This window comes from Callorhinchus milii, unplaced genomic scaffold (assembly GCF_018977255.1).
Source record: "Callorhinchus milii isolate IMCB2004 unplaced genomic scaffold, IMCB_Cmil_1.0 Scaffold22, whole genome shotgun sequence".
Taxonomy (NCBI): Eukaryota; Metazoa; Chordata; class Chondrichthyes; order Chimaeriformes; family Callorhinchidae; genus Callorhinchus; species Callorhinchus milii.
The window spans coordinates 5,903,949-5,930,882 of NW_024704763.1; the positions used below are offsets into that span (position 1 = coordinate 5,903,949).

Here is a 26,934-nt window from a genome sequence, read left to right on the forward strand (position 1 = left end):
TAATAACAACATGTTTTGCATTTGATATAGCGCCTTATCAAGTTGTTGAGACATCTCAAAATGCTTCACAGAATATACTATAAGGTGAATTGACTGTGTTTTGTGAGTGGCACGACATTTCAACTCCAGGTAACCCCACTCTGAAAATCGGTCGAACCGGAGACGTTTTTCGACATGATAATTCAAATGCAAAGATTATTATTGCTGAATGCAGTAAAATGCTTCTAAATATTCTGCAAAGATAATAGTTAAAAATAAATGCGTTTTTCAAAATCTAATAAAGCGGTGTTAGCATGGTCAACGAGCAATATAGCACACATTAAATAAGCCTACTCGCTTCAGGCTGAAAGTAGTTTATTGGCATATTGTTTGAAATACACACCCCTTGACTCCTTTATAAACTTGACAGCTTCCAAGCAGTTTCATTTCTGAGATGTGCATTCAGATTGAAAAACTATACACACCCTCAGTGTGAAGCTATACCATCAGCCGCATAAAGGTGAGACACTTTCAATACAATTGCTTACTTAACTTTGTGCAAAAATGCACTGAAATAAACAAGTGCAAATAATCGAATGAAAAGCAGTGCCGTATAAATAAATCACTTGAAACAAAAGTGACTTTCACTGTGGTTTAACTTCCTGCTTTAAAAGTGGTGGCAGACTATAGGATAGAGGTCTGGGGTAACATAAAAGTTGCAAAGTACATGAAAGGCTTTATATAAATGCAATTTGTTGTTTTTATTGTTGTTGAGTTTCAATATGTGTGAGATTTATTATAATGTAAGAAAATGTATTGATGTAAGATAATGTAAGAAAAGGTGAAATGCTGACTGTTTAACCAAACATTTGGATTAAGTTAGAAAGGAACTGTTTTATTTGATTCAGAGAAGTTAATTTTCTGAAGCAAAGCAGATCAGTTTCCCAACAAACTTTCATCAGAAGTGTAATGTGTTAGCTGATGGGCTGTAGAATATAGGAAGGAAGTTAATAGAAACTAGCGTGAATATAGAAAATACTTAAATCAAGAGGCTGCTTGATAAAGCATTAAAAGGTTTTCAAATATTGTGACAAATAAGGATCTTTATAATAGGTAAAAGACTCCTATAATTTATGATCAGCAAGCTTAGCATTTCAATGGCAACCTGGAGGATTTTACTTGGCTAAATTCCAGCAGTATCCAAACGCACACTCTGGGCTCCCAAAACCGTGGCTTTCCTCAATCTACCCTGAATAATGTGTGCAACTAGTTTTTTTCTTGTGGGTATCGAGGGATATGGAGCAAAGGTGGGTAAATGGATTTGAGGTGCTAATCAGCCATAATCTAATAAAATGGCAGCAGCCAATTGCGCACAGCAGTGTCCCACAAACAGCCGTGGATTGAGTGACCAATTGTTTTTTGAAGGAATTGTTACCCCCAGAAAAGCAATCCGCCAATTGACTAACAACCAGGTTCCTGCTTACTATTAGGTAAACAGAATAATAATAATAATAATAATAATCCTTGCATTTGATATAGCGCTTTTCACGTCGGGAGGACGTCCCAAAGCGCTTCACAGAACACACTGTAAAGTGAACTGACTGTATATTTGTGGGCGAACGCGGCAGCCAATTGCGCACAGCAATGTCCCACAAACAGTCATGGATTGAAAATGACCAATTTATTATTGTTTTTTTTTGGAGGGATTATTATTAGGAGTGTGGAGTAAGGAAACTTGCCCAAGGTTTCGCCCTGCTCGGGAATGAAACCCAGTGACTGTGTTGGTGATACCATCACGGTTATGGTGAAGGAACAAGTTTGAAGTTACACAACAAACAGAATGTGACCCAAACTGTACACAGTACTCTAAGTATGGTCTCACTGATGAAGGATTGGCAGGATTACCCTACTATTTTGGTTTGCTATTGATCTTTTGATACATCCCAACATCTGGTTTGCTTTACTCACTGCCACAGAGCATTGTTAGGAGAGTTCCGATTTATTGTCAATCAGGACCCCCAGGTCCTTTTCATTTTCTATACATATTATTTTCCTTCCTTTCAAATAGTAGTCCCTTCCAGGATTTTTTGTTCCCATCTGAAGTACTTTACATTTCTCCACGTTGAATTTCATCTGCCACTGATCTGCCCAATTTCCAAGTATGTTCAAATCCTCCTGTAATTTATCTTGTTCAACTTTGCAATCTACCACCTTCATTAGCTTGGTATCATCTGCAAACTTATCCTGAAAACTGCAAACAAAGCAGAAAGTATGAACAATTAAACAAAAAGGATCATAGCATAATGCAACCTCGCCCTGAGGCACTCGTCCGGCTCATATTACTGGTTAGAAACCTTTTCCCTGGATGTCTGATGCAGGAGTGTAAGCAATTCATCTAGTCTGCTTCCTTTCCAGTACCTACCATTAATCCCTGATTCTTAATGACTTTTCAAGGCCTGTGAGATTTGACTGTTGTATTGTAAAGCCACTACTGTAGCTCAGTAGTCAAAGCACTTATCTCGCAAGTGAAAGACCTGGGTACGATCACACTCCTCTGTTTACCCAGCAGGTAAATTGGTCACTTAAAATCCAAGACCGTTTGTGGGACACTGCTGTGTCAATTGACTGCCTCGTTTCACCCACAAAATATAAAGTCAATTCACTTTACAATATATTCTGTGAAATGCTTTGAGATGTCGTGAAGACATGATAAGGCACTATATCAAATGCAATGATTATTATTATTATTGAAGAACCTTGTTATTGGTTTGCAGCCTGTAAACATTCCCAAATGTCCTTTATTCTACATATAAAAGTAAAACCATCAATTCAATAATTGCTTTGCTACTCAGTGTGTTTCCCAGTTGTTAAGCATTACTGAGGGTTGAGCAATAACAACGTTTTTGTCTTGTCATTTCCGGTACTCATAAGAGACGTGAAAGGATGACTCTGTATGATGGGATCTCCCCGTTCTACGCTTCACCGAGGGTTTCTGCAGGATTCAATACCATCGAAATTGTGATCATTCTTATATTTTTAATTTTCTTTGTGGCCTTCCTTATTGTACTCGCAGGCATCCGAGGATCAGAGGTGAGTGACATACCCTTTTTGTAGAGAATTGTAGACATCTGGAAGTAACTGCAAAGCAATTATTGAAGGTTCTCCAAATCTTATCGTAGTATTCAAGATTAATAATCCTTGCATTTGATATAGCCTCTTGTCACATGGCTGAAATGTCTCAAAACACTTCACATGACTTACTGTAAAGTGCAGTGACTGTCTATTTATAGGCAAAAGTGGCAGCTAATTTGTGTATGGCAATGTCAACACACAAGGTGAATGATCAATTTTGACCATGAGAAATTTCCTTCCTTTTTTGATTCAGTCTTAACATTAAAGTTGTTTTTCTGTGGTTCGTAGACAACCTAAGAGAAAATCAGCTTAAAAATCAAAGCAGTATTTAAGAATTTGCCAAATTCTGGATGTTCTGAAATTTTACAAAATTAAGATTAAAACTAGACTCTGTGGAATCTCTCCCCAGTTGTTGGGACAGTTTAGAAGGATCTTTGTACTTGATAACAAACAGCTGCCACTTGGATAACAAAGTAGGAAAAACAGCTGATTCCCCGATCCCTTTGACCAAACCCAGAGCTCACCCATATGGAAAATATATATATATATTAACTGTTGATTTCTCCTGCCTTCATCCAAAGAACCAAATGACCAAATCTCTCATGTTTCATTCTCATACTTTCCAGATGTGAATGTACAGTATACATACATTATTGATAACAGACAGTTTGCATTTCCCTCTGATAATGTGTGCCCTCTAACCTGTATATTTGTTTTTCAGCGACTGACCTGGTTATTGCAGATTTGTCTAAGTCTCTTTATTGGTGCTGTTATTGTTGGTGAGTGAGGTTAAACTTTTTGAGGTGTCACTACATCACACCGCATGTGGTAAAGGAGTTTGTAACACAAAGGCAATTCTGGGAATGATACGTTAACCTGTGTGAACTACATATAGCTTTAGTTGCTGCAAAGCATTGCGGAGGAGGGCAACAAGTCTGAACCCAGTTTTAGAGAAGTGAGCTCTAAAATGAGCAGAAAAACTAGAAGACACCTGGACATATTTAGTGGATACAAACAGGAATCCAGAAAATAAAGCTAGAACAATATTTCCAGATATATTACACAGATGGTAGGGTAATGGGAAAGTGATGGAAGGATGAGATCAAACTGTCTGAAGTTCCCTGTTTATCTGATCCTCTTTAGTGATCTTGTAATCAAGGTGTGTTATGAAGATGCCAAAGGACACCAGGTCACATGTCTGTTCAGCCACCTAGTGAGCCCTTTATTTCATCCCTTGACATGGGAGACACGCTCTGCTAATAATAATAATAATCCTTGCATTTGATATAGCGCTTTTCATGTCTTCTAGACGTCTCAAAGTGCTTCACAGAATAGACTAAAGTGAATTGACTGTATGTAATTGTGGGTGAAATGCAGCAGCCAATTGCTCACAGCAGCGTCCCACAAGCCGTCGTGGATTGAAAATGACCAATTTATTATTGGTTTTTTTTGAGGGATTATCATCAGGCGTGTGGAGTAATGAAACTTGCCCAAGGTTTCACCCTGCCGGGAATCAAACCAGGTCTCTCACTTGCAAAGCAAGTGTTCTAACCGCTGAGCTACAGGACTTCACTCATCAAATTTGCTCATCAAATTCTCTGGTAAAATGTGGGACAGTGATAAACATGCTAATTTAGCGCTTGTATCTGCTATGCCTGTTTATCAAGTTAGAACAAGGAAACGTCTATACATTGAATACCTATGAAAATCTATCTTGCCACTGTGTACTCTCAATAATGAGGAGGGAATGAAAAGAAAAACAAGTTGGCTTTTTGGAAACAATCCAAGAGTGGTATAATCTTTCATCATTTAGTAGCACAAATAGTCAGATGTATGTCAGAGACAGTTGACATGTACAGTTAAACAATACTCATGGACGTATTCACTGAGTTAGTTGAGGCATAATACAATGGAATAAACTCAAAATAGCAACCGCGCACACCTGGAGAATACAGAGGAGATTGCTTGTTTATATTTAGAAAGATAACACATTGCTTTCCCACACGCTCCAGTGTGCAAGTCCCCAGAGGAGGGCAGCAAACATATGAAAAGTGAAATAATATGCAGTGTTGCTCAGCAGTGATCAGCTCTGCAAGTCACTGTAAATCAAGTCAGGCACTTGAGGGAAAGTGTAAAGTAATTTGGAGTAGATCCCCGTAATTCAGAGGTAATAGAAGACAAATTGTGGGGTGTGTTTGCTATATTTCTGAATCAACTACACACATTATCAAGTCTGTTTAAAAAATGCATAATTTCCATCACTAACTATATTCTTCGTGATGTGGTGACAATAGCAGATCAGAATGAGCAATTTATTTGCATTTTATTTTATTATATTATTATATCTATTAAACATACTTTCATATCTGATGATATTAATTTGTCCTAGTGCCTTTCAATTAGAGAGGACAGCTCAAAACACTTCGTAGGATTTGGTGTAGTGACTGTGTATTTCAATGACAAATAAATGGTTTCTTCATTTCTTTCCAGTGGTTAATTTTACCAATAACTGGGAAAGTGGTTATGCCAGAGTAAGCACAAACTACAAGTCCTTCAACAAGGAGAAAGTAGATGCTGAAGTTGGGCTGCATATTGGACTTGCTGGAATCAATGTAACTCTAAGAGGTATATAATAATAATCATTGCATCTGATATAGCACCTATAAATGTCTATACAATATAAGGTTTAGGACAAACTGTTTATACAATATATAGTTTGGGACACGATATGTCAAGCCAAGTGGTGCCAAAGATGGTGGTAGACAAACTGGATGGACCTCGGTCTTCTTTCGCTTCAACAATTCTTATGTTTTTCTAGTGTCAAGACTAATAACTGTATATGCACATGGATTTCACCAACATGACCATCCGTTCTGATCACATTCTTTCTCACTCAGTCTCATTTAGTCCTAAGAATCTTCTGCTCTCATACAGCCTCAAGCAATCCTCAGTATAGTATAGGCTTCCTCTCCTCCATCCCCACTGAGCTCTCAGAATCTCCCATGTCTGTACAGGCTTGTTTAACCCTTGGGATCCCAGAATAATTGTAATACACTGATAAGATAACACTGTAATACTGGGATTCCTAGTATCTTGGAGCTGGCAGTAAACTGCTGGCCGCTGCTGGATGCTCAGTTATGAGAAGAAGTCTCCATTTGCGCAACCTTTTGAGAAATCCAGTTAAGAAAAAGCACAAGTTAGACTCCAGTGTTCTACGATTTGACTGGCCTTCTCATGCAATACAAATTATTTCATCAACACATTTCACACTGTATCCATGCTTACTATGGTACACTTGATGATAATAATAATCCTTGCATTTGATATAATGCCTTGTCACGTCATTGAGATGTCTCAAAGCGCTTCACAGAATATACTGTAAAGTGAATTGACTGTATATTTTATGGGTGTATATGTGACACCTTGTACCCGACTGCTCATTAGGGGTTATCTCCTTGGGATTATCACTGCAATTGTCACCTCCTGGAATCTACTTTGTTACTAAAGGAAGAAACTGAATGCTGAGGTGAGAGTATTTCTTGTGGCGTTGTGGAGTATTATTCGGGAGATACCTTAATCTGACCCAATCAGTATCAGGGCTTCTCCAGCTCCTTCACATACTTCTCTTAATAGAACCATACCTAGTGCAATTCTACTGAAAAGAACTTCAGATTCCCAAGGGATTGTCTATATATGGCAAGCTCTGTTTTGAGGAGATCTGGATCCACTATCTGGAAGTTGCTTAATTCTCCACTGTCACGGATTAATGTCCTTATCAGTGTCGGAACCGTAGATATCATATCCCTTTTACAATGGATTTAAATCTCATCTCGATTACTACCAGTAGCGAACTGCCAGTCAGTACACTGACATATTATTACATTCATCATTTTCTCTCTTCTCTGATACTGGTCAAGAGCTCTAATCTAACCCAGGGTGCCAGATTGTGAGAACAGAATTTGAGTCTAAACGTGACACACACAAACCATCCACTAATAGCCACGTACAGTTGGCAGTTTTTTCCATTGTGGATTAGACCCTAGATTAGTGAAATCTGTATTCCCATTGGTCCCATGGATGAGCATTAGGAAGCAGTAAAAGGCTATATTTCTGGACTGAGCTGAACCGATGGAGCAGTGTAGCACCAGCCTTGACAGACACACACACACACAAAGCTTGTTATATAAAGAGGATGCTTGATATGACTTCCCTGTTGACGATGTAGCAATTAAACAAATGTGATAATGATAACAATAACAATAATAATAATCATAATCCTTGCATTTGATACAACACCTTATCATATCGTTGAGATGTCTCCAAGCGCTTCAGAGGATAGACACCAAAGTGGTTTTGACAGGCAAAAATAATGAATTATAGTGGAGTGGTTCCTGTGTACAGCTATCACAGTCTCTGTGATAATGTCACATAAACCCCACATTAAATATGGCCAGTTTCCAAATATTGTATACTTCCAACTCTATTCTCAGGTAAGTTATTAGTTTATTATTGCTTGTTAGAACATTGTCTGAATAGGGCCAGCACAGTTAAGTGTAATCAGAGACCTTTGTCTGAAAGGGACATCATTCTAATGTAAAAAGGTGATAAAAGCACTATATCAAATGCAAGCATTATTACTATTATTATTATTATTATATAAATGCAATGTGTTGTTGAAAGTCAGCTTTCGCTGTCAGGTCGGGTTGGATTATGACCTTGAGTACTGCTCATGGAGTTTGAGTCAACAACTATCTAACCCAAAGGCAAGAGTACAGTCAGCTGAGCCATGCTGAAACCTTGGATGGCGGAAATCCATAGGAAGGTAGACAGGTTTTATATTGGATGAGAAAGAAGAGGGCTTGAGGAGATGAATGGTTTATTTCTGTTCCTTACTCATGCTCTCCAAATTGCCCGCTCCCTCCGTTCATTGAGCTCTGGCCTGCTCCATGTCTCCCGCCCGACTCGCTCTTCCATCGGTGGCCAGGCTTTCAGCCTCTCTGTCCCCACACTCTGAAACTCCATGCCCCGGTCCCTTCGCCTCGTTTCCTCCCTTGCATCCTTCAAGGCCAGTCTCAAGAACCTTCTCTTCGACGGTGCCTTTGGTCTCCCTCCCACCTCTCTGCCTTCCCTCACCACTACACCACCCCTCCCCCATGCTCAGGCCCCGACACCTAACTGTCCAGCGCTTTGAGATGTCCTCCTGACGTGAAGGGCGCTCTATAAATGTAATTTTGTTGTTGTATTTTGTTGTTGTTCTTATTATGCTGACTTTTGAGAACTCCATAGTAACCTGTGCAGATTCCTCTCTCCTCCAGCTTATGAAAAATAATAATGTATTTGCAGGAATCCCTGAGAATCAGCTGAATGAAACCATAAACTACAACGAAGAATTTCTTTGGCAGCTTGGATCGAGCTATGAAGGGCAGTATCAAGATGGACTCGAGAGGGGGCTCCCAAACCCAATTTTATATCTAGCAGAAAAATTTACTCCAAGCAGCCCTTGTGGTGTTCATTTACAGTACAGAGTCTGTAGCTACTATGCATCAGCCACCATGTGGTAAGTGCAACTAATATAAACACAGTTAAACCACAACCACCCTTCCTATCACCTGTTCCAATCACCAATTACCCTCTGAGTAAAAAGAGACAGTACAACTCCTGATAGAACTCTTTTTTTTAGTTAGCCCTGTTATTGCGATGCCTGTATTTTTAAGGTAAATGCAGTAGGCAACTTGTACAAACTACCATGAAATGAATGATCAATTTATCAGGAGCACTGTTGACCAGAGCACTAGGAGAATACTCTGATGTGGGGCTTGACCCCACAACCTTCTTCTGATCCAGGCAGAGATTGCTGCCAAATGAGGCAAGCTGGCACCTCAGGTGTTAAAAGTGTCATTTTTGGCTGCAACAGGAAAAAACAAGCCCCCAAACGGCTTTGCTGGAGCAATTGGAGGTTTTCTGGCAGATCTTAAAGAATATGCTCTGCAATTTTAGTAAGTGCCGTGTTGAGTAACACTTTCGAACTTCCAGTCTCGGTTTCAATTACTACTAACCAAAACATTCATTTTGGTTTAAAAAAAGATAAAAACTATATTTAAATTGTATTTTTGAAATCCAGTTGCTCATGTCAATAGTACCACCTAATCATAGATCATTTTATTGCACATTTTGCTATGAATGTAAATATCTGTGAAACATGCTTTCCAATTATGATAAATAGGCTTTTTTTTTCTTCACTTATGTACGATTTCCATTGAAACCACAGGCATTAAATTCTTATGTGAACAAGTGGTATATGCTATATGCTTAACTCTTAACTTAAATCTTTTCACTATTATAAACACAGAGGTTTAAAGTCTGTGTTATTACAATAATGCATTCCTCGTGTTAATCAATCCATTTTGAGTTATGAAATGCCATAGACTTACTCCATTGTAAAATAATTGGTAGATTTTAAAACTGACATGTGACAAAATCCATCATTTGCTTTTGTGGGCCACACTGTAGAATTTTCTTGTCAGTTCTGACTTGCACAGTAAAACTCACATAAGTTTGATTTATATAAATTGTATAATCGCCTAAGTCATATAACTGTCCAAGTCCCGTTGAATTTCCTATTATTTATAAGTTTCACATAACACATACTTTACATAAGTCATATTTAATGTATGGTCACCACTAATACGACTTATGTGAGGTTTACTGTTTTAACAATGGAAGATCCTGGACAACAGTCGTTTAGCTCAGATTCAGAGAAGTTACACTTCAGATAGCCAAAAGCCAAGCCCAAAGGTTAAGGTTGAATTTAGAGCTGAGTTTTATGCAGCCAGGTCCACAGAAATCCAAGGTTGCCTATGTGGCTCATCAGTGAGATTTATACATGTCTGTCTGGCACATATACGTGTCTATCTGACATGCACAGTTAGAGATCTTCAATAGAAATGCTTGTAGCTTGAAGAAAACCTGCCTTACAACAACAGCAAGATTACATTTCTATAGCGCCTTTCACGTCGGGAGGATGTCCCAAGGTGCTGGACAGTGTACAGCATTTCAGACCTGAGCTGGGGTCAGGGTGGGAGAGGGGAGGGGACAGGAAGGGGGTGTGGTCGATGGCATGGCCTTATGTTCTTAACTGAGTGGGCTGGTGTGTTTCTTCTTACCAGGGTGGCTCTGTGTGGTTGGCTCTTATCCAACATCCTTCTGAAGATGCAGGTCATTTTAACCGGGGCATACATGCTACTGGTAACGGGCTGTTTCATGATCTTCTCATTGATCTCATTTGGTTCGACGAGAAATGTTGTTCTCTGCCAAATTCAGTTTGATCAAGTGAAGTTAGAGACCGCTCTGGGTCCATCTTTTTGGTTAGCATTAGTAGCAGGTGAGTACCCAGTTCATCTGTTTTGTCCTGTTTGGAAAAATAAATTTATTTTAGCCTCATTACTCCAATTGGTATTTAAGTAACCTTTAGGTGTCAGCCTGGCTGATTTGGTGGAATTCCTGACCTTGAGTCAAAAGGTTGTGGGTTTAAGCCCCACATGAGGAATTTGAGCTTATAGTTTAGACCAGGAATAGGCAACTTGCGTGCATAATGCCTTCCGTACCTTCTCTCCTTCAGTGCGTATCGCCTCAGTTTTAAGCCTTTTATTCGAACTATATTTTGGCAGAAACCAGACTGATATCTTTTTTTTAAAACAAATCATCAGAAGAGAAGAATAAAATAATAATCCTTGCAATTGGTATAGCACCTTAACGACAGAAGAACGTAACAGAATGCTTTACGGGATTTACAGTTATGTGTAGTGACTTTTATTTTGTAGGTGAAGATGTATGCTTGTCTTAAAATGAATTGATTTTTTTAAAATGAAACAAAATGTCTTTGTTGGTGCAGGTTTACTGTGTTTCATTATTGGAATCACTATCATTGTTCTGAATTTTGTGGCTCCGACAATACTGAGAAGATTGTTTCTGCTGAATGGAGATAATGATGAAGATGACTTCATAAAGGAAGATCACAGTGGTAAAGTTGACAAATCTGTGTCCAAAGAAGCTGTACCGCAACAAGTGAGTGAGAACGAAAGTCTGAAGTGCAGTTTGCGCTAACCAATAAATCAGTGGGACTTTCCTAATTTGTATTACATTTAATTAACGCCCAACTGTGAACAGAATAGTATCATCAGGGATATGGAAAATGAACATTATACAAGAACAGGAGTAGGCCATTTAGCCACTCTGCCATTCTATTAGATCTGGGCTGATCTGTACCTCAACTCCAATTATTAGATTAATTCTTTAGATTTTTCCCACTCGACTTCTGTTGACCCTAAATCCTAACTGGTAGCCCCAGCTTGACAAGCAGCAGGATACTTACCAGTGTCTTGTTCCAGCCGTTAGCTGGTAAAATTTCAGCGGCAATGGTAAAGTACTCTAATGCCCGGCTTCTGTCAAACTGCTTGTGTTCTCCTTTGGGGGAACGAAACTGTGAGCTCCGAAACCAACAAATGGAAATTTAGCCTCTTTGAGTTCTCGGCAGCAGGAGCAGCAAATTTGTCACCACAGCGAGTTCACAAGAAATTTATTGTTGAGGTTTATTTTGCGTTCCTTTTTCCCCTCATCATTGTTCTCTTCTCTTTCCTAGAATGTGAACTTTGTTGTTTAAACCAGGAGAAAAAATACCTCACTGCAACTGAAGCCTACAATGAGATCTTTCAAATCTATTCCTTCTCACAACGGAGTCTCGCTCTTATATCAATTTATATATCTCATCTTTCACAACATCTTGTACCTGTTCCCCTCACTCCACCCCACACAATACAATGTCTAAGCAACAATCAACTCAGGAGGTCCTTACAAAACTCCAAACTGGAATTATTCTGGAGAAAATCTGTGTGGATCCTAACGATACAAAATCCATTTTAGGGTCGTCAACGAATAGTTGGATATGAGTTTTGAATTAGAGGGCAAACTGAAAAAAATTTTTGAATACAAAATAAAAATCACACGTAGATAAAAGACATGAAGATTTTATTGTTTGTATTCCTTTACATTAACCACAACAGACATACAGATGAAATCATAGTCACTAGAATGATAAAATTGGTCCTGCAAAGTCCAATAATAGCATAATCTAAAGATTATTTTTCCCTTTAAGGCCCTGACTCAGACTGGGCTGTATTACTATGGGCAACAAGTGACTTTCTTCATGTGTGACCTCAATGAGTGTCAGCATATTATTTGTCCGTTGGGAGTCTCACGGCCAAACACATGCATATCACATGCCCATGAGCACATACTTAGATCAATTAGCTTGAGATCAAACCCAGGTCGGTGTATCTCAGTTTCACAAGGGCCAGAAACCTTTTCAAGTGAGATATTGGGAGAAGTTCTGTATTCATTTTAAAATATTTTTGTAGTAAGTGACTCCGTGAAACTTATTCATTGATGTGGGTGAAGCACTCTTCTCCTCCAATCCATAATATTTGCTGTTGTTTATACATTAAAATTGTATTGGTGTTACGGATAAGTGCTAAAGGGCTAAGGGGATCAATTTAGCAAGTAGAGGGAATAGAGTTTATTTAATCCACGGCAATGTAGACTCAGCAGAAGATAGTATTACCCAATGATAACACCTTTACTAAATGGAACAGTCATGCTCAGTAGAAAGATTACAACTCAAGACCAAACTTTAGGGAGCAAGGGAAAATCCCCTTTTATCTTTATCCCATTGACAGGGAAGTCATGATATGTATGTGATATGTGGAGTCCTGTAGCTCAGTGCTTAGAGCACTCGCTTTGCAAGTGAGAGACCTGAGTTCAATTCCAGGCAGAGGGCGAAACCTTGGGCAAGTTTCCTTACTCCACACGCCTAATAATAATCCCTCCAAAAAACAAAAACAATAATAAATTGGTCATTTTCAATCTACGACTGTTTGTGGGACATTGCTGTGCGCAATTGGCTGCCACGTTCGCCCACAAATATACAGTCAATTCACTTTACAGTGTGTTCTGTGAAGCGCTTTGGGACGTCCTCCTGACGTGAAAAGTGCTATATCAAATGCAAGGATTATTATTATTATTATGTAACCCATTGATCCATTCTCCCTCCCTTCCCTCCCCTCACCCTGACCATTTCCCCCCTGCTCGGGTCATGACCCAACTGTGCAGCGCCTTGGGACGTCCTCCTGACGTGAAAGGCGCTCTATAAATGGAATCTTGTTGTTGTTGTTGTTGTTCTTCTTACAATGTTGGAAAGTTATCTGTACATTAGTTAGTTTCAGAGCTGGATCTTCACAGTGTCCTGTTGCCTTAAGACCTCCATTCATTTGAGCATTAGTTTACACGGGTAGTTTACACGGGTTGACTTTTACTGCCAATGACCCTTTCTGATCTACGTAGATACAAAATGGCCATCCAAGCAATGGAAGGGAAACAACGTCAGTTTGGCAATATTTATTAAAACTTGTTACAGCATTATAAATACAACAGTTAACACTTAATACAATTCTTACATTGAAGAGTCATGAACCCATCAAATCACAACAGAAAACATAGACACAAGGAAAACCAATGCTCAAAAATAGACACCTTATGTTGGGAGTAGAGAATAATTATGCACAGTTATATAGATTTTACAACCAGGTTATGTAAACTGATCTCTAGCTAACCAATTATTGCTTATCACTTACTATTGTGTGTACGTTTCATAGCTTTGTTTATCAGTGCACTGCTGGGTTCGCTCTTCGCCATTGGTACATTGTGATGCACTAAACCTTGTGAAACTCAGTCCTACCAGTTCACATGATACAACACTTCTCTGCAGTTTGCTTCAAGTCTTCCAGAGTTGACTGGGCTTTGTCCTTCAAAGTGTCAAGGTCAAGGTTCTGGATGTTGGCCAGCTGTCCGATCAAAGAGTCCTTCTCCGCCTCTTCCTCATTGTCTTCCTCTATCATTTTAGCTAACTCTTTGGGCAGTTCCACATCACCACCAGCCAACTGGATCTGGTTCTCATCCATCTCGCTCTGGAAGAACAATATGTTAAGAGGGTTTACTGTGACTGGGCAATTTATTCACTGGCTTTCCATCTTAGGGCTGTCACTGAATAGTTGGACATCGAGCTGAAGATCAGAAAGGGGAGTGGCCTTTGATTTAATGAACTCTGTTAGTACATTCATAATGACACATGCAATGCTGTAAGGGCTAAAGACAGAGATCAGTAGTGAGGTAATTGCTTTGGTGTATTAATAGGTCAAATAAGAATCTGACTTCAGGGGATTGAATAGTTGACTTCAATAATTACTATTCGTGACAGCCTTATTTTACATTCAAATTACACGGTTGAAGTTGTTTGTACCATAGGTGTGGGATTAGCTTTCTATTTAGTCTCTCATTAACAGAGCCTGCATCCACCCCCAAAGTGTCGCATTTTACCAGACTGTCACAGAGGGAGCTTAAATGTCTCGCACCATGGTCCTTCATTGCTCTCAGTAGTTGATTTTTTTTTAACATTCATATACAATTTCACGAAGCTTTGATGTTAATTGTGCTCACGATCTGACTTCTTTGGACGTCATTGAAAGACATTTCTTTCAATGCAAAGATCGACTTCAACCGAACTGTTGAGACTCGGTACCATGGAACAGAAGTGTGTGCTACCTAAATGAGATCAGGATTTTGTGATTTTTCACTTTAATCACAATAGGGTTCAAGTTGATGGGATAGGGTGTATATCGTGATGGAATAATAATAATAATAGTAATAATAATAATCGTAATAATTCTTATCAATCATCTCCAGAAGTAGATTCCTTCAGAATATAGTTTCCATGAGACAGTGCACCATACTTGGAAGGAGCCGTGTATGTATGTATGCCTTGGATTTGTAATAAAGGAATCCTATTATGACACATTGCAAACTAATCCCAATTAAAGATGATTTTCCATATCAGAAACCAGACCAATGAGCTGCTACATTTACATATCAGTTTTAGTGAGAGCTTTCAGTCAATTGGTTGTAGACTCAGGTCCAAGGTCAAGGTCTTTGAGTGCATAATCCTGGATGACATTCCAATGCAGGGTTGGAGGAGCCCTGCATTGCTGCAATGGAGGACATTTGAAATCACGCTGTCCTCCAAATGGAATGTTAACTTGTTAAAATTTAAAAATTGGTCAGTTCAATCCAGGACTGTTTGTGGGACGCTGCTCTGCGCAAGTGGCTGCCGCATTTCGCCCACAAATATGCAATCAATTCACTTTACAGTCTATTCTGTGAAGCGCTTTGAGATGTCTAGAAGACGTGAAAAGTGCTATATCAAATGCAAGGATTATTATTATATTATCCAATGTTAAATCTGCCTGGTCAGGTGGATGTTAGAGGATGCTAGTTTGGAGAAGCTAGCACCCTCTGAAATATTAGGCAGAAAGGCTGTAATTTCTGGCATTCCAAATTAGTAGGTTAGCCTATTTGTGGGATGCAAAAAAGATCTGTCTTTTTTTCGGGATACATTTTAATTTACTTAATCCGCAAATTGAAATTTACTGTGAAAATAAATATACTTTGTGAATCCACCTGGAAACAGAGTGTTGGGTCAGCCTCAAAGTGAGGGCAAAAGTCATTTCATCCTATAATGAAGGGTGCATAAAATGTGTTGCTGACATGCCAACTTTCCAAATCACAGTAAATCATCTCTTTGTAAATCCTCGGGATTCATCTTCTTGCTTACAGGATAGTTGCAGGACAGTAAACCATGCAGTAACAATCGAATACACATTCAACTGTGAAAATGCCATCAGTGTATTTTGATATCCCAATGACTGTGTTGGTGTCATGAGGAACCTGCTGTGACATAATATAGGAAACACTCAGCATTTAACTGTTTCAGTGCCACTTATAAGACGTTGAGGCCTATGTGTCTAAACTGTCATCTGTCTGTGATAGAACCAGGAACTACAAAATAATAGAGTGGGAAGCATGCTTTTTTTTTTTGCTTTATAACAGATCCCTTGTAACTTAATGTTTGTTTGTTGACTGATAGACATTGTTGTAACATAGAATTTCTCAGCATAAGAGAAGGCCATTTGGCCTATCGTGTCTGCGCCACTGCCAACATTGTGGTTTTAATTTATTCCTTTTATTAATCCTATTTTCCAGCTCTTTCCCAATATCCCATTATGTTTCTATTGCTGTATTCAGTTTCAATAAGGGACATACTGTGTCGTATAAGAAAGACTCTAATTGTCCAGTCAAATCTGCTCCTTACACAGACCATTATGCATTTCCACCTTAACCCATTTAATCTGCTGAGAAGAAGCTGTTCTCTCAAAAACAAAGTAAATCAGCTAAATTTCCAGAACACCTTGTAACCTTCTATCCTACAAGATCCATCCTTCTTTGATAATTCTATAGTTCTATTTTGCCCACATGATATACAGTCAATTCACTTTACAGTATATTTTAGCTTTTTGAGATGTCTTGAAGATGTGATAAGGTGCTATATCAAATGCAGTGATTATAATTGTTATTATTATCATCATCACACAACTCATCTTATTCCAACACAGTGGAAATAAAATCTATACTATTTCTTGAATTACGCCACAAAGTAGTTCAGACTCAAAACATTTTTTGTTTCCAATTCAGCGCATACCCAGTGCTACACTAGAATACCACACAGAGTGCAATCGGCTACAACTAACCATTTATGACTTAACACACGTTAAACTCCGGCACATTTTCTAAACTTGTGCACCATCACTGAGGTGTCTAATTAGCGATATTTCTTATCTGGATTATTTAATAGGGAATCCATCACCCAAATGAGGGATTCCTTCCAGAACCGGAGAACTTCACACTAACTCTGACAGAAGCAGAGTTGTCCCAGGGTTAATTCATATTTTTACTTGTTATTAATGTTAGTAGCAAGAGGAACTGCTGTGTTATCAGTCTTTTCTCAGTGACTGAATGGCTAAAATATTTTGCTTTGCTTCAGAAGAGCACCATGAATCTTCCCCACTCTCATGTTGGACAGTTGCAATGGTTTGCATCAGGCCTGGGCACATCCCCCCTTTGAAAACACAAGTGCAAATGCAGCAAGGAAAAACAAATCAGAAAGACTTTTCAATATGCGTGATTCACTCATGCAATTTATTTTAATACAACATTAAACTGTTATCAGATTTATTTTGTTCCTTTTCCTGTGTTTTTTCGTTGGTCTTTCCTTTCTTCCCACTTCCCACTGAGTCTCTCACTATTCTCCCCTCCTTTCTTTGCTTTATCCTTCACTCACACTAAACGCCTTGTTGTTCAAGCTGTTTACTTTTGGCTGCTTTAATGCTCAACAAACTCTCCATATTACCCTCTAACCCAACCTTCCTCCATGTTCTCCTCTAACTTGGCCTGCCTCCATATACCTCTCGGGTCTGATTCAGTTTTGTCTCTCTCGTCTTATCCACCTTTGTAAAGCCTTCTGGCTCCTGCTGTTACATTTGAACCGTGGGGAAAGCTAATGGAGATTGCAAAATGATTGAGCCCATTCTGCAGCTCAGCATCACTGCTGTCAAAGAGGGCAATGAAAAGTCTTATCCCATTTGACAATGAGTTGCCATGTAAATATGTGGACACATTTGTTGTAAGAATACCTTGTGAAAAAACTAAGGGATCCATACATCCAAGTACGAGAAGAGCGATACCAAACTCTGCCAGAGTGGAGGATACAACAGAGTCCCAGAGAAGTGTGTAATCAAATATCAGAACCTTTTCTGATCAAGTCAATGGAAACTTTGTGACAAAGGCAACTTTTTAAAATCAATGGATTGATGGTAAGACAGAAATATTTGAGCATTTTTTTCTACTGGGAGAGCAATGGTGAGTCCCAGCAACTGACCCTGAAAGGCCTGGGAATTGTCTGAAGCTCTGATTTCTATTTAATACAGAAGTAAGGGAGACATTATGTAACTCTTGCCAGGCTACAGGGAGAGAAAATTCTAAAGGGAAAGAATTCCTGTGTTTTTCCCCACAGTTCCTTGGCCAATGGACCTCGTCCAACCAACATAGATAACAATTGATGTATGAAGCCTTTTCCTCCTAACGTGAAAGGCAATATATAAATTTCAATGATTATTATTCTTACTATATTGTTGACAACAGCAAAATACACAGTCAAAGAGAAAGAGCTGTTTTGGGGACATTGCCAAATGTAACTGCTTACCTTTGGGAGTCGATATTTGTCCCTGAGATGAGTCCTCAGTGTTGCTCTCTCTGCCTTTTTTTGAGCAAAGGTAGCATCGCGTTCCATTCTGCAATGAAATATACAATTAGAGACACTTAAAATGTCTATAGCAGTAGACCTGACAGTTTTGAAAGTATCACCAGATTATGGTGTCAGGTTTATTTTGACCAAACCATGTAGAACCACAGGGCAATAAGAGCCATGCCCCGATTCCCCCACAATGTTTCTGATCAGATCCATGTCACCACGAGACAAAAAAGATTTTATTTCTGTTCAACCCAGACACAAGAGGCATGGAATCCGGTTACTGGGAAATGTTCTGAAGGTGGGAAATAAATTTTTATAAAGAGGGTTATTATTCATTATTATTATCAATCCTTGGCAACATTATTCAGAATTTATTTGCTCATCATGTCCTTTACAATAAATACTCTAAATAGGCTCCAATAAATGTGGAGTTCATTGTAGCTTTCAAGAGGGAAGTAGACAGGCATGTAAAAGAGAGGGCTCGAAGAGATATGGGGATAAGATGGGTGGTGGGATTCAATTGATCTTCTTGTTCTGTGAGCCGATGCAGACGATGGACCGAATGGGTTCCTACTGCGCTGTAGATTTGTGCATTTCTAAATGGTTTCTAATGTAGCACACTTGTAAATGCATATCAAATTAATATTTTCACTATTCTGGCATCAGTTTACTTAATTTTCTTGACTGTGAACTAATGTATGACTGTACTCTGAGCATTTCGTATAGCTAATTCATTATTGTGGGCTGAGCATCATTATTCTTTTTTGGGAAGAATTGCAAACTTACCCCTTATACATTATTGTAATGCATTATACTTCAATTCTATTAACGTTAAATAGAAGTTCATCTGAACAAATTGTGAAACTTGCTGAACAGAGGAGAAAAATACATTACAATAGGGCATTTGTTACATGCAAGTAATGGCTCATAAACTACCTCTAAGAAGAATCTGTAGAATTTTTTTTTACAGATACTCTCTCTATAAGGAGTAATGATGACATAATGGTTCTCTATAAGCAATTACAAAGCCGTAATGTAAATAAAACAACCTTGCCATCACTCCTGGGCATCTGTTGTTTCAATGTGCAACTTTCTAGTGTGGTATTATTGTGTTTTGAATCACATTTTGGTCAGGCTGAGAAGGTGATGGTCAAATTGCTTCATGTGACTGATGGATGAGAATATGCTTTCCATGAGTTTAGAATCTGTTTCTCGACAAAGTTGTTTCGACTAAATTACAATGGGGAGTAGATTTTGGAGGGTGGAAATGTTATTATTATAAATAAAGATATTATGACCAGTGTCACATCTTCATTCTTGAGCCTCTCCATATCTTTATTGTTCAAAATTTATGGCACCAGGCTCACAGTCACCTCAATAAGTTTGAAAATAAAAGATTTGATCATTTACAATTGCAAAAATAATAGCAGAATGATGACAGAAAAGCCAAAATAGAAATAGTTGGCAAAACATTGGCTGCTGCGTTTGGCCCAAAAATATACAGTTCATTCACTTTACAGTATATTTTCTGAAGCGCTTTGAGACATCTCAAGGATGGAATAAGGTGCTATATCAAATGCAAGGATTATTATTATATTTTTACATGTTACAAAGTTCACTGTTCACTCAGAAATTATTCCTCAGTGTTCTACTAAAGTCAGAAGCAAAACCGGGGAGATTTCATTACTTTCTAAAAGTATAATTTAGTAGATTAAACTAAGAAAGGAAGTCTTTAACATAAGGAAATTGTGGTTTAGTACAATATGTAAGGAGGTCTGACAGCTGTGAGCAACTACAGAGTATGAGCACAAGCCAAGTCTAAGGTTCCATCTTCTTTACTTACGTAATGTACCAAAGTGCCCTCTGCTTCCCTTCCCTGTCATCTCATGCAATTCAAATTGAATTATTTAAGGTCAAAGGAGAATTTACTCATGACATTTTCTTGCTTAAAATGTACTTTCAAAACAGGATCATTATGCCAAATAAGGAATCCTCCTCCATGCCATTTGCCTGGACTTTTTATTAATGCACCAATGAGTAATCCCCTTTAATCAACATTCTTTCATAGCGCGTGTGTGTATGTGTGTATAATGTTTTTACAGGACACGCATTAATCCTACTGTTATGTGTACTCCAAGATTAAACCCTCATCTGTGGCAAACAGACAAATTCGAATCCACAGAAGTGATTGGAATCTACCAAAAAAAACATTTTTAGGACAGAGATTCCTCATTTCTGAGACATTTGGTATTGAATCATTCATCACATTGATGGTAGAAATTGTCTGTTTATATAATCACATCACATCCGGCAGGTTTATCAACTGCCGACAACTGGGATTTAATCTCATCTGACACAGTTTGTACGTTTTAAACCAAAGGGTTTGCAGGTTTAATGAATTTATGTAATGCCATAAAAAGACACACAAAAAAGGAGAACTCTGATTTCAAAAGATTCAGAAGTAAATGGTTCTAGGTTTGGGAAATATCTGCAAAGTGCAAAGTAACTGCAAGGCAAATATTCCCTTTAACCTCATCTCTGCACTGCTAAAGCAATTAAAGGGCCGCATGTGTTTACATTTTACTGCATCATTTCCCCTAAACCCTACACAGTGATTTTGTTTACAAACACAAACAGAAATAGCTGCAGAGTATCGCCCACAAAATGCACAGTTAATTAACTTCACAGCATATACTTTGAGATGTCTCAATGACGTGATAAGGTGCTATGCCAAATGCAAGGATTATTATCATTATCCCAGATGCACTTGTTACAGGTGCATCTTTCAATGTGCTTTGCTGGAAGCAAATAACCCAACTGGTCTGCCTACATTCCCAGAGTAAATAGTTGAATGCTTTTTGCTGCATAAAATGTTCCATTTGTTTTAAAATAAAAATATCACATTTTTATAGCAGCGAAGACTTTTAAAAGCAAAGACTGCTCGTTTACCCAGCTGACACTACACTGCAAAAGAACAGATTTGGGTTCTATTAGTTATTTAATGGTAGCTGCCAAAACCATCATTGAGATTTGTGGATTCAGGGACTGGAATTGTCAAACAGAATCTCACTCAGATATCCAAATAGCATTGAACTCATACACTCCAAAAGAGGCATTCAATTAATCTACGTTCCTCGAGGTATTTCCGATTCCATACACACACAATGTAGTATCAAGGACAAAATACACAGTCAATTCACTTTACAGTATATTCTGCGAAGCACTTTGAGAAGTCTCGAAGAAATCATAAGGCATCTATTAAATGCAAGGATTATTATTATTATTGTTATATAGACATCATAGACAACACAAACTATTCTAAAAAGAGGGACTGAACTTTCTAACTAGTTCTGTTACTTGTTGCAAAATACTGGAAAGTGAGCAGGCCAGCTGAGAAGCTCTCCAAACTTCCCAACCGTTTGCAATCATTTCTCTCATGTCATCCGGTTATCAGAGCTGAATTATTAAAGGTCTATAATGTGCTAAATTCATAATCGCACCGTTACAGCAAACGCTCGGTGATAATCCACCGGAAAACAGAGAGGGGAAAAGACATGTCTGCATACAATCATATATATATCTATATATATATATATAGATATATATATGATTGTGACCCCAACGCAGAGAGAAAGAGCCCCCTGTCTCAAGTGTAATTTATATCATCTATATACACATATATATATATATAGAGATATATATATATATGTATATAGATGATATAAATTACACTTGAGACAGGGGGCTCTTTCTCTCTGCGTTGGGGTCAAACTTGGGAGGGTGGGGGTTGGGTGGGGGGTGTGGGGGTGGTGTTAGCATCTGAGTTGGAAGGAAGAGTAAACTAACACAAGGTAGGAACGCAAAAACCTTTTCAACAGATGGCTTGGCACTTTCATGCTTTCATTTCAAATCATGATTTCGTGGTGTGGCAAATAAAATAAAATAAAATAAAATAAAATAAAATAAAATAAAATAAAATAAAATGAGATGAGATGAGATGAGATGAGGGCTGTGATTTCTGAGCCGTGCAGATTTTCTCCCCGTGCGAACCTCTCTGGGTGGATCATACAGTTTTGAGACACCTCGAGGTGTCCTTGGCCTCAGTCCAGAAACAGAGGAGCACTTGTACTCACTTTTCCTCCACCAACTGCCGCTGATATTCCTCGAATTCCTCTCTGGTCATCCCTTGGGCTGCGGCTTCGGATTTTTCCCCTTCTCCCTTCTCTTCGCCTCCAAGACCCCCAGTCAGATTCTTCAGTTGCCCCCCGACCATACTTTTGACCATAAAAGCCATGTTCTTGACCGGGACTTGGACTTGGACCTCACCCACAGACCTGGACCCGAGTGACCAACTCGGTGGCGCTGCGCTCTCGGGGTTTTGGAGTAAGTTTCAGCACCACACGGTGTGGACAGCGCTCTCTCTCCACTCCTCTCCTCTCCTCTCCTGAGGGTTTGCTCTCTCCACTGTCTCCACTGACTGGACAGATATAACAGATCCTGTAGTACACGAGGCAAGACAACCCCCCACCCCACCCCCACCCACCCCCAGCAAGTCGTCGGCTGCTCTTTATTGTGTCCTTATAAGAACAGGATTAGGGAGAAACAGATTTTGTGGATGGCTTTGAGGCTTCCACAGCCTGTGCAGTGGGTCCACACTGCAGCCAGGGAGAGAAAAACCAGGGTCCTGACTGACACCTGTGGCTGGGTGGCACCAAGAGCAAAGGGTGCTCTCCTGCAAAATGGGAATGAGTCCCAGTCTGGTTCAGTCCGCACCAGAGTTCTCTCTGAAGAACACAGATAGGAAAGATTTCTGAATGCAATTCTCGGAAGCTTGACAGTACTTGCAACTTGCACCGTGCGCATACTACTACAATATTTTCTAAATAATAATAATAATAATAATAATCTTGCGTTTGATATAGCCCTTTATCACGTCTTCGGGACGGCCCAGAGCGCTTCATGGGATATACCGTAAAGTGAATTGTGCATTACTGTATATTTTGTGTGCGAAACGCGGCCCCAAATTGAACACAGCAGTGTCCCACAAACAGTCATGGACTGAGTGACTAAATTATTGTCATACGGGATTTAATAATACAAATATCTGGTATTTAGTAAACTCTTTCAAATATAAACATATTGGAAAGTATACAACAAGCCAGTTTGCCAAAATATTCCAGATTAGACAACTAATCTAGGTCATACAAACATTACAAAGCACACTATCATATATATATTATATATATTATATATATCAGGAGTCCTGTAGCTCAGTGGTTAGAGCACTTGCTTTGCAAGTGAGAGACCTGAGTTCAATTCCAGGCAGAGGGCGAAACCTTGGGCAAATTTCCTTACTCCACACGCCTAATAATAATCCCTCCAAAAAAACAACAACAATAAAATTGGTCATTTTCAATCCACGACTGTCTGTGGGACATTGCTGTGCGCAATTGGCTGCCGCGTTCGCCCACAAATATACAGTCAATTCACTTTACAGTATATTCTGTGAAGTGCTTTGAGACATCTAGAAGACGTGAAAGGTGCTATATCAAATGCAAGGATTATTATTATATACATATTGCATCAGATTCAGGAATGGGTATGACTAATATCTCATGCTTTAGATAAACGGTTTGTTCTGTGGTTTATGACTTCATCTGAACCTATCTATCAGATTAATTTTCTTGGAATAACCCCTTCCCCATTGTTTTCTAAATTTCCAATACTGTACTCTGTGTTATCTTCCATTCCCAACAACAACACTGCATGGACGCCTCTCTTCTTTTACACTTGTGGTGTTTCACCAGTTATTCCTTAGTAAGTAGAATGAAAGGGAACGTCCTTCCAATGATATGTTTAAAACCAGGTCTCTGGCTATTCAGACGTACATTTAAAAAACCCATGGTCAGCCTACATCATGACCCCCACCATATCCACCCCACCTTTGATGGGTGAGCTTTCAGCCATTCTGCTACCCGAATCTCTGTCCTGAAGTCTCTCTTACTCACACTTTCCCTCCCCACCTCAGTTTTAACTGTCTCTCTAGCATCAAAATTGAGTGCTCAGACAGCAGTGTGAAATGCTGCGAGATCTCCTCTAGATGTAAAAGGTGCTATTTAAATGTAAATTGTATTGCACGATACCATTCTGAAAGACACGAGTTTCTCTTGGTGTCTTGGCCAACAATCCACCAGATAAACTTGATTATTGATTTTATGAATGTACACGGACCACTGCTGCACATGCATTAGCTGTGCCATAAATACACAGTCACTACATTTTATAGCAACTGGTTGTGAAGCATTTTGAGGCATTTACATTGTAGAAACTATATCAAACACAAGGATCATCTGCCATAAGTTCACACAACATCTGGTTTTGAGTTAGGATACCTTCCAATGGTGAGATTGGGTTCACGGGCTGGGAAAATATTTTGAGGAAACAGATGATCAGGTAGACAAGTAGCCCAGATACCATTACTTACCCCCATCAATAAGGAAGTGTTCAATGCTCCAATTCTTCTTGATGACGCAGTACAGAAAATAATCTTTTCAGAGATTAGAAAGCACATAACCACTTTGCCCTGAGCTAAGATCTAGTATACAGAAGTGCTAGTGAGTAGATCACTTGATGGTTCAATTTTCGTGAAATTTGACATAAAGTTTACAGAGTATTTAATAATGTGAGTGTCTCATGAAATTGGGTTCTCCATTACCTGATTATTTTCTGGTCTCAATAATACATATTACCAGCCCAAGCTGACCTATCATCATCCCCATAAATCAGAAACCTAGTTCAAGGAATGAGATATCCTGCTTGTAAATTGCTGCACGTCAGTTCCTTGTGGTGCGATTACACTGTACCAATCTTTGTGTATGTGTCCTGTAGTACTGCACACAAAAGTAGAAAAAGAAAACCATGATATGAAGAAAGCCAAGGCTGCTCTAATAGCTATACAAATTTACCGTCTAAATAGTTGGGGTTTAAAACCTCATCATAATTTTACATCCACAGATTGGGTTAGGATTACAAATGCCTCATAACTGTTTATAATGGAAGGAGAATGAGAAGCAATCTCTCTCGGGCTTATATGAAAATAGTTTGAAATTGGCACATTTATTCAGCAATTGTCACTACTGTTCTGTGTATGTGTATATATGCATATATCCATACACACACACACACACACACATACTTTTGCACGTACTAAGTGTATCTATGCACATATCCACAACCTCACACTAGTAGGACCTAGTTTGTGAATCTCCTCAGTGCTTTGATTTTAATTTAAGAATCTAATTAAATGAATCCATGAAAGCTGCAGCAGATGGCATGTTACAAAATATAAACTGCAAATCTAAGCACTTTGGCGCTCATTGAATAATAATAATAATCCTTGCATTTGATATTGCGCTCTTCACTTCTAAGAGTTTCAAAGTGCTTCACAGAATATACTGTAAAGTGAATTGACTGTATATTTGTGGGTGAAACATTTACATTTTTTTATTACATTTGTATAGCACCTTTCACGTTGGGTGCTGGATAGTGTACAGCATTTCAGACCCGAGCTGGGGTCGGGTGGAGGGGGAGAAGGAGGGTGACCAATGACATTGTCGAGGAGGAGGGTTTTGAGGTGGGACTTGAAGGAGGCTAAGGAGGGTGCGAGGCGTAGTGATTGGGGGATGGAATTCCAGAGGTTGGGGGCAGAGTGGCTGAAGGCTTCCCTGCCAATAGTGGGGTGGATGGGTCGGGGGATGTGGAGCAGGCCGGAGCTGGCTGAGCGGAGGGAATGGGTGGGTTGGTAGGGTTTAGGAGGTTGCAGAGGTAGGGTGGGGCGAAGCCATGGAGGGCATTGTAGGTGAGGACCAAGATCTTGAACTTGATTCTCTGAAGGATAGGATAGGGAGCCAATCGAGTCGGGAGTAGAAGGTGGAGGCAGAAAGATAGAAATGGGTGTCATCCGCATACATACGGAAGTTGACCCCATGTCTGCGGATGAAGTCACCAAGGGGGATCCATGGAGCAGGTGGTGGGTTTGAGGTTGCAAACGATGGCGGTGAGGGAGGAGGGAGAGATAGGGTCGAAGGAGTATAGAAGGGGATGGGTCATGAGGAAGAGGTAACGTGGGGGTGGTGTTGGACGGGCAGATGTGGCTGAACGTATCCCCTCGATTTTGGATTTGAATATAAGAACATCTTCCATCCACTCCCCAGGCCCCTACCTATAAACATGTTGTATATTCTGCAATCTTGCTTCAGGGCCACACATAGTTCTCTGACTGTAGATGGCAGGACAGATACCCCAGTAAACAGTATGAACATGGAACAAGGTGAACAGCTCCAAGTGGAATGAGAAACGGAGGTAGGCTGAGAAGGGTCATCGGGATTGTTCTACAAAATCTGTCCATTCCACCTAAAATAGAACACCCTGTGTCTCAGTTTCTTCATCAGCTGATTGATGTTGTGGCTCGGTAATTCTGAGAATCATTACCTGATGTGGCCAATATGTGATTTCAAAAAGGATCTTTGTTTCCTCAACCAACATCTTGTGAATGATCCAAGCTACAAGGTAAA

At 39.3% G+C, this 26,934-nt stretch overlaps 2 protein-coding genes across 2 annotated transcripts; one reads left to right on the top strand and one right to left on the bottom strand.

Moving 5' to 3' along the window:
* The first annotated feature begins 434 nt into the window (after positions 1–434).
* Positions 435–12,119, top strand: LOC103188888 (dual oxidase maturation factor 1). Its single transcript, XM_007909054.1, has 8 exons — positions 435–499; positions 2,911–3,069; positions 3,833–3,890; positions 5,602–5,736; positions 8,455–8,668; positions 10,278–10,492; positions 11,003–11,175; positions 11,750–12,119. The coding sequence occupies exons 2-8, from the start codon at positions 2,923–2,925 to the stop codon at positions 11,768–11,770; spliced, it is 963 nt and encodes a 320-aa protein (XP_007907245.1). The 5' UTR covers positions 435–499; positions 2,911–2,922; the 3' UTR covers positions 11,771–12,119.
* A 1,692-nt stretch (positions 12,120–13,811) lies between these two features.
* Positions 13,812–22,757, bottom strand: LOC103188895 (complexin-3). The gene is made up of 3 exons (XM_007909066.1): positions 22,495–22,757; positions 18,314–18,401; positions 13,812–14,129 (listed from the first exon to the last, which is right to left on the bottom strand). Exons 1-3 carry the CDS (start codon positions 22,653–22,655, stop codon positions 13,905–13,907), a joined length of 474 nt encoding a protein of 157 aa, XP_007907257.1. The 5' UTR covers positions 22,656–22,757; the 3' UTR covers positions 13,812–13,904.
* Between the last annotated feature and the right edge of the window lie 4,177 nt (positions 22,758–26,934).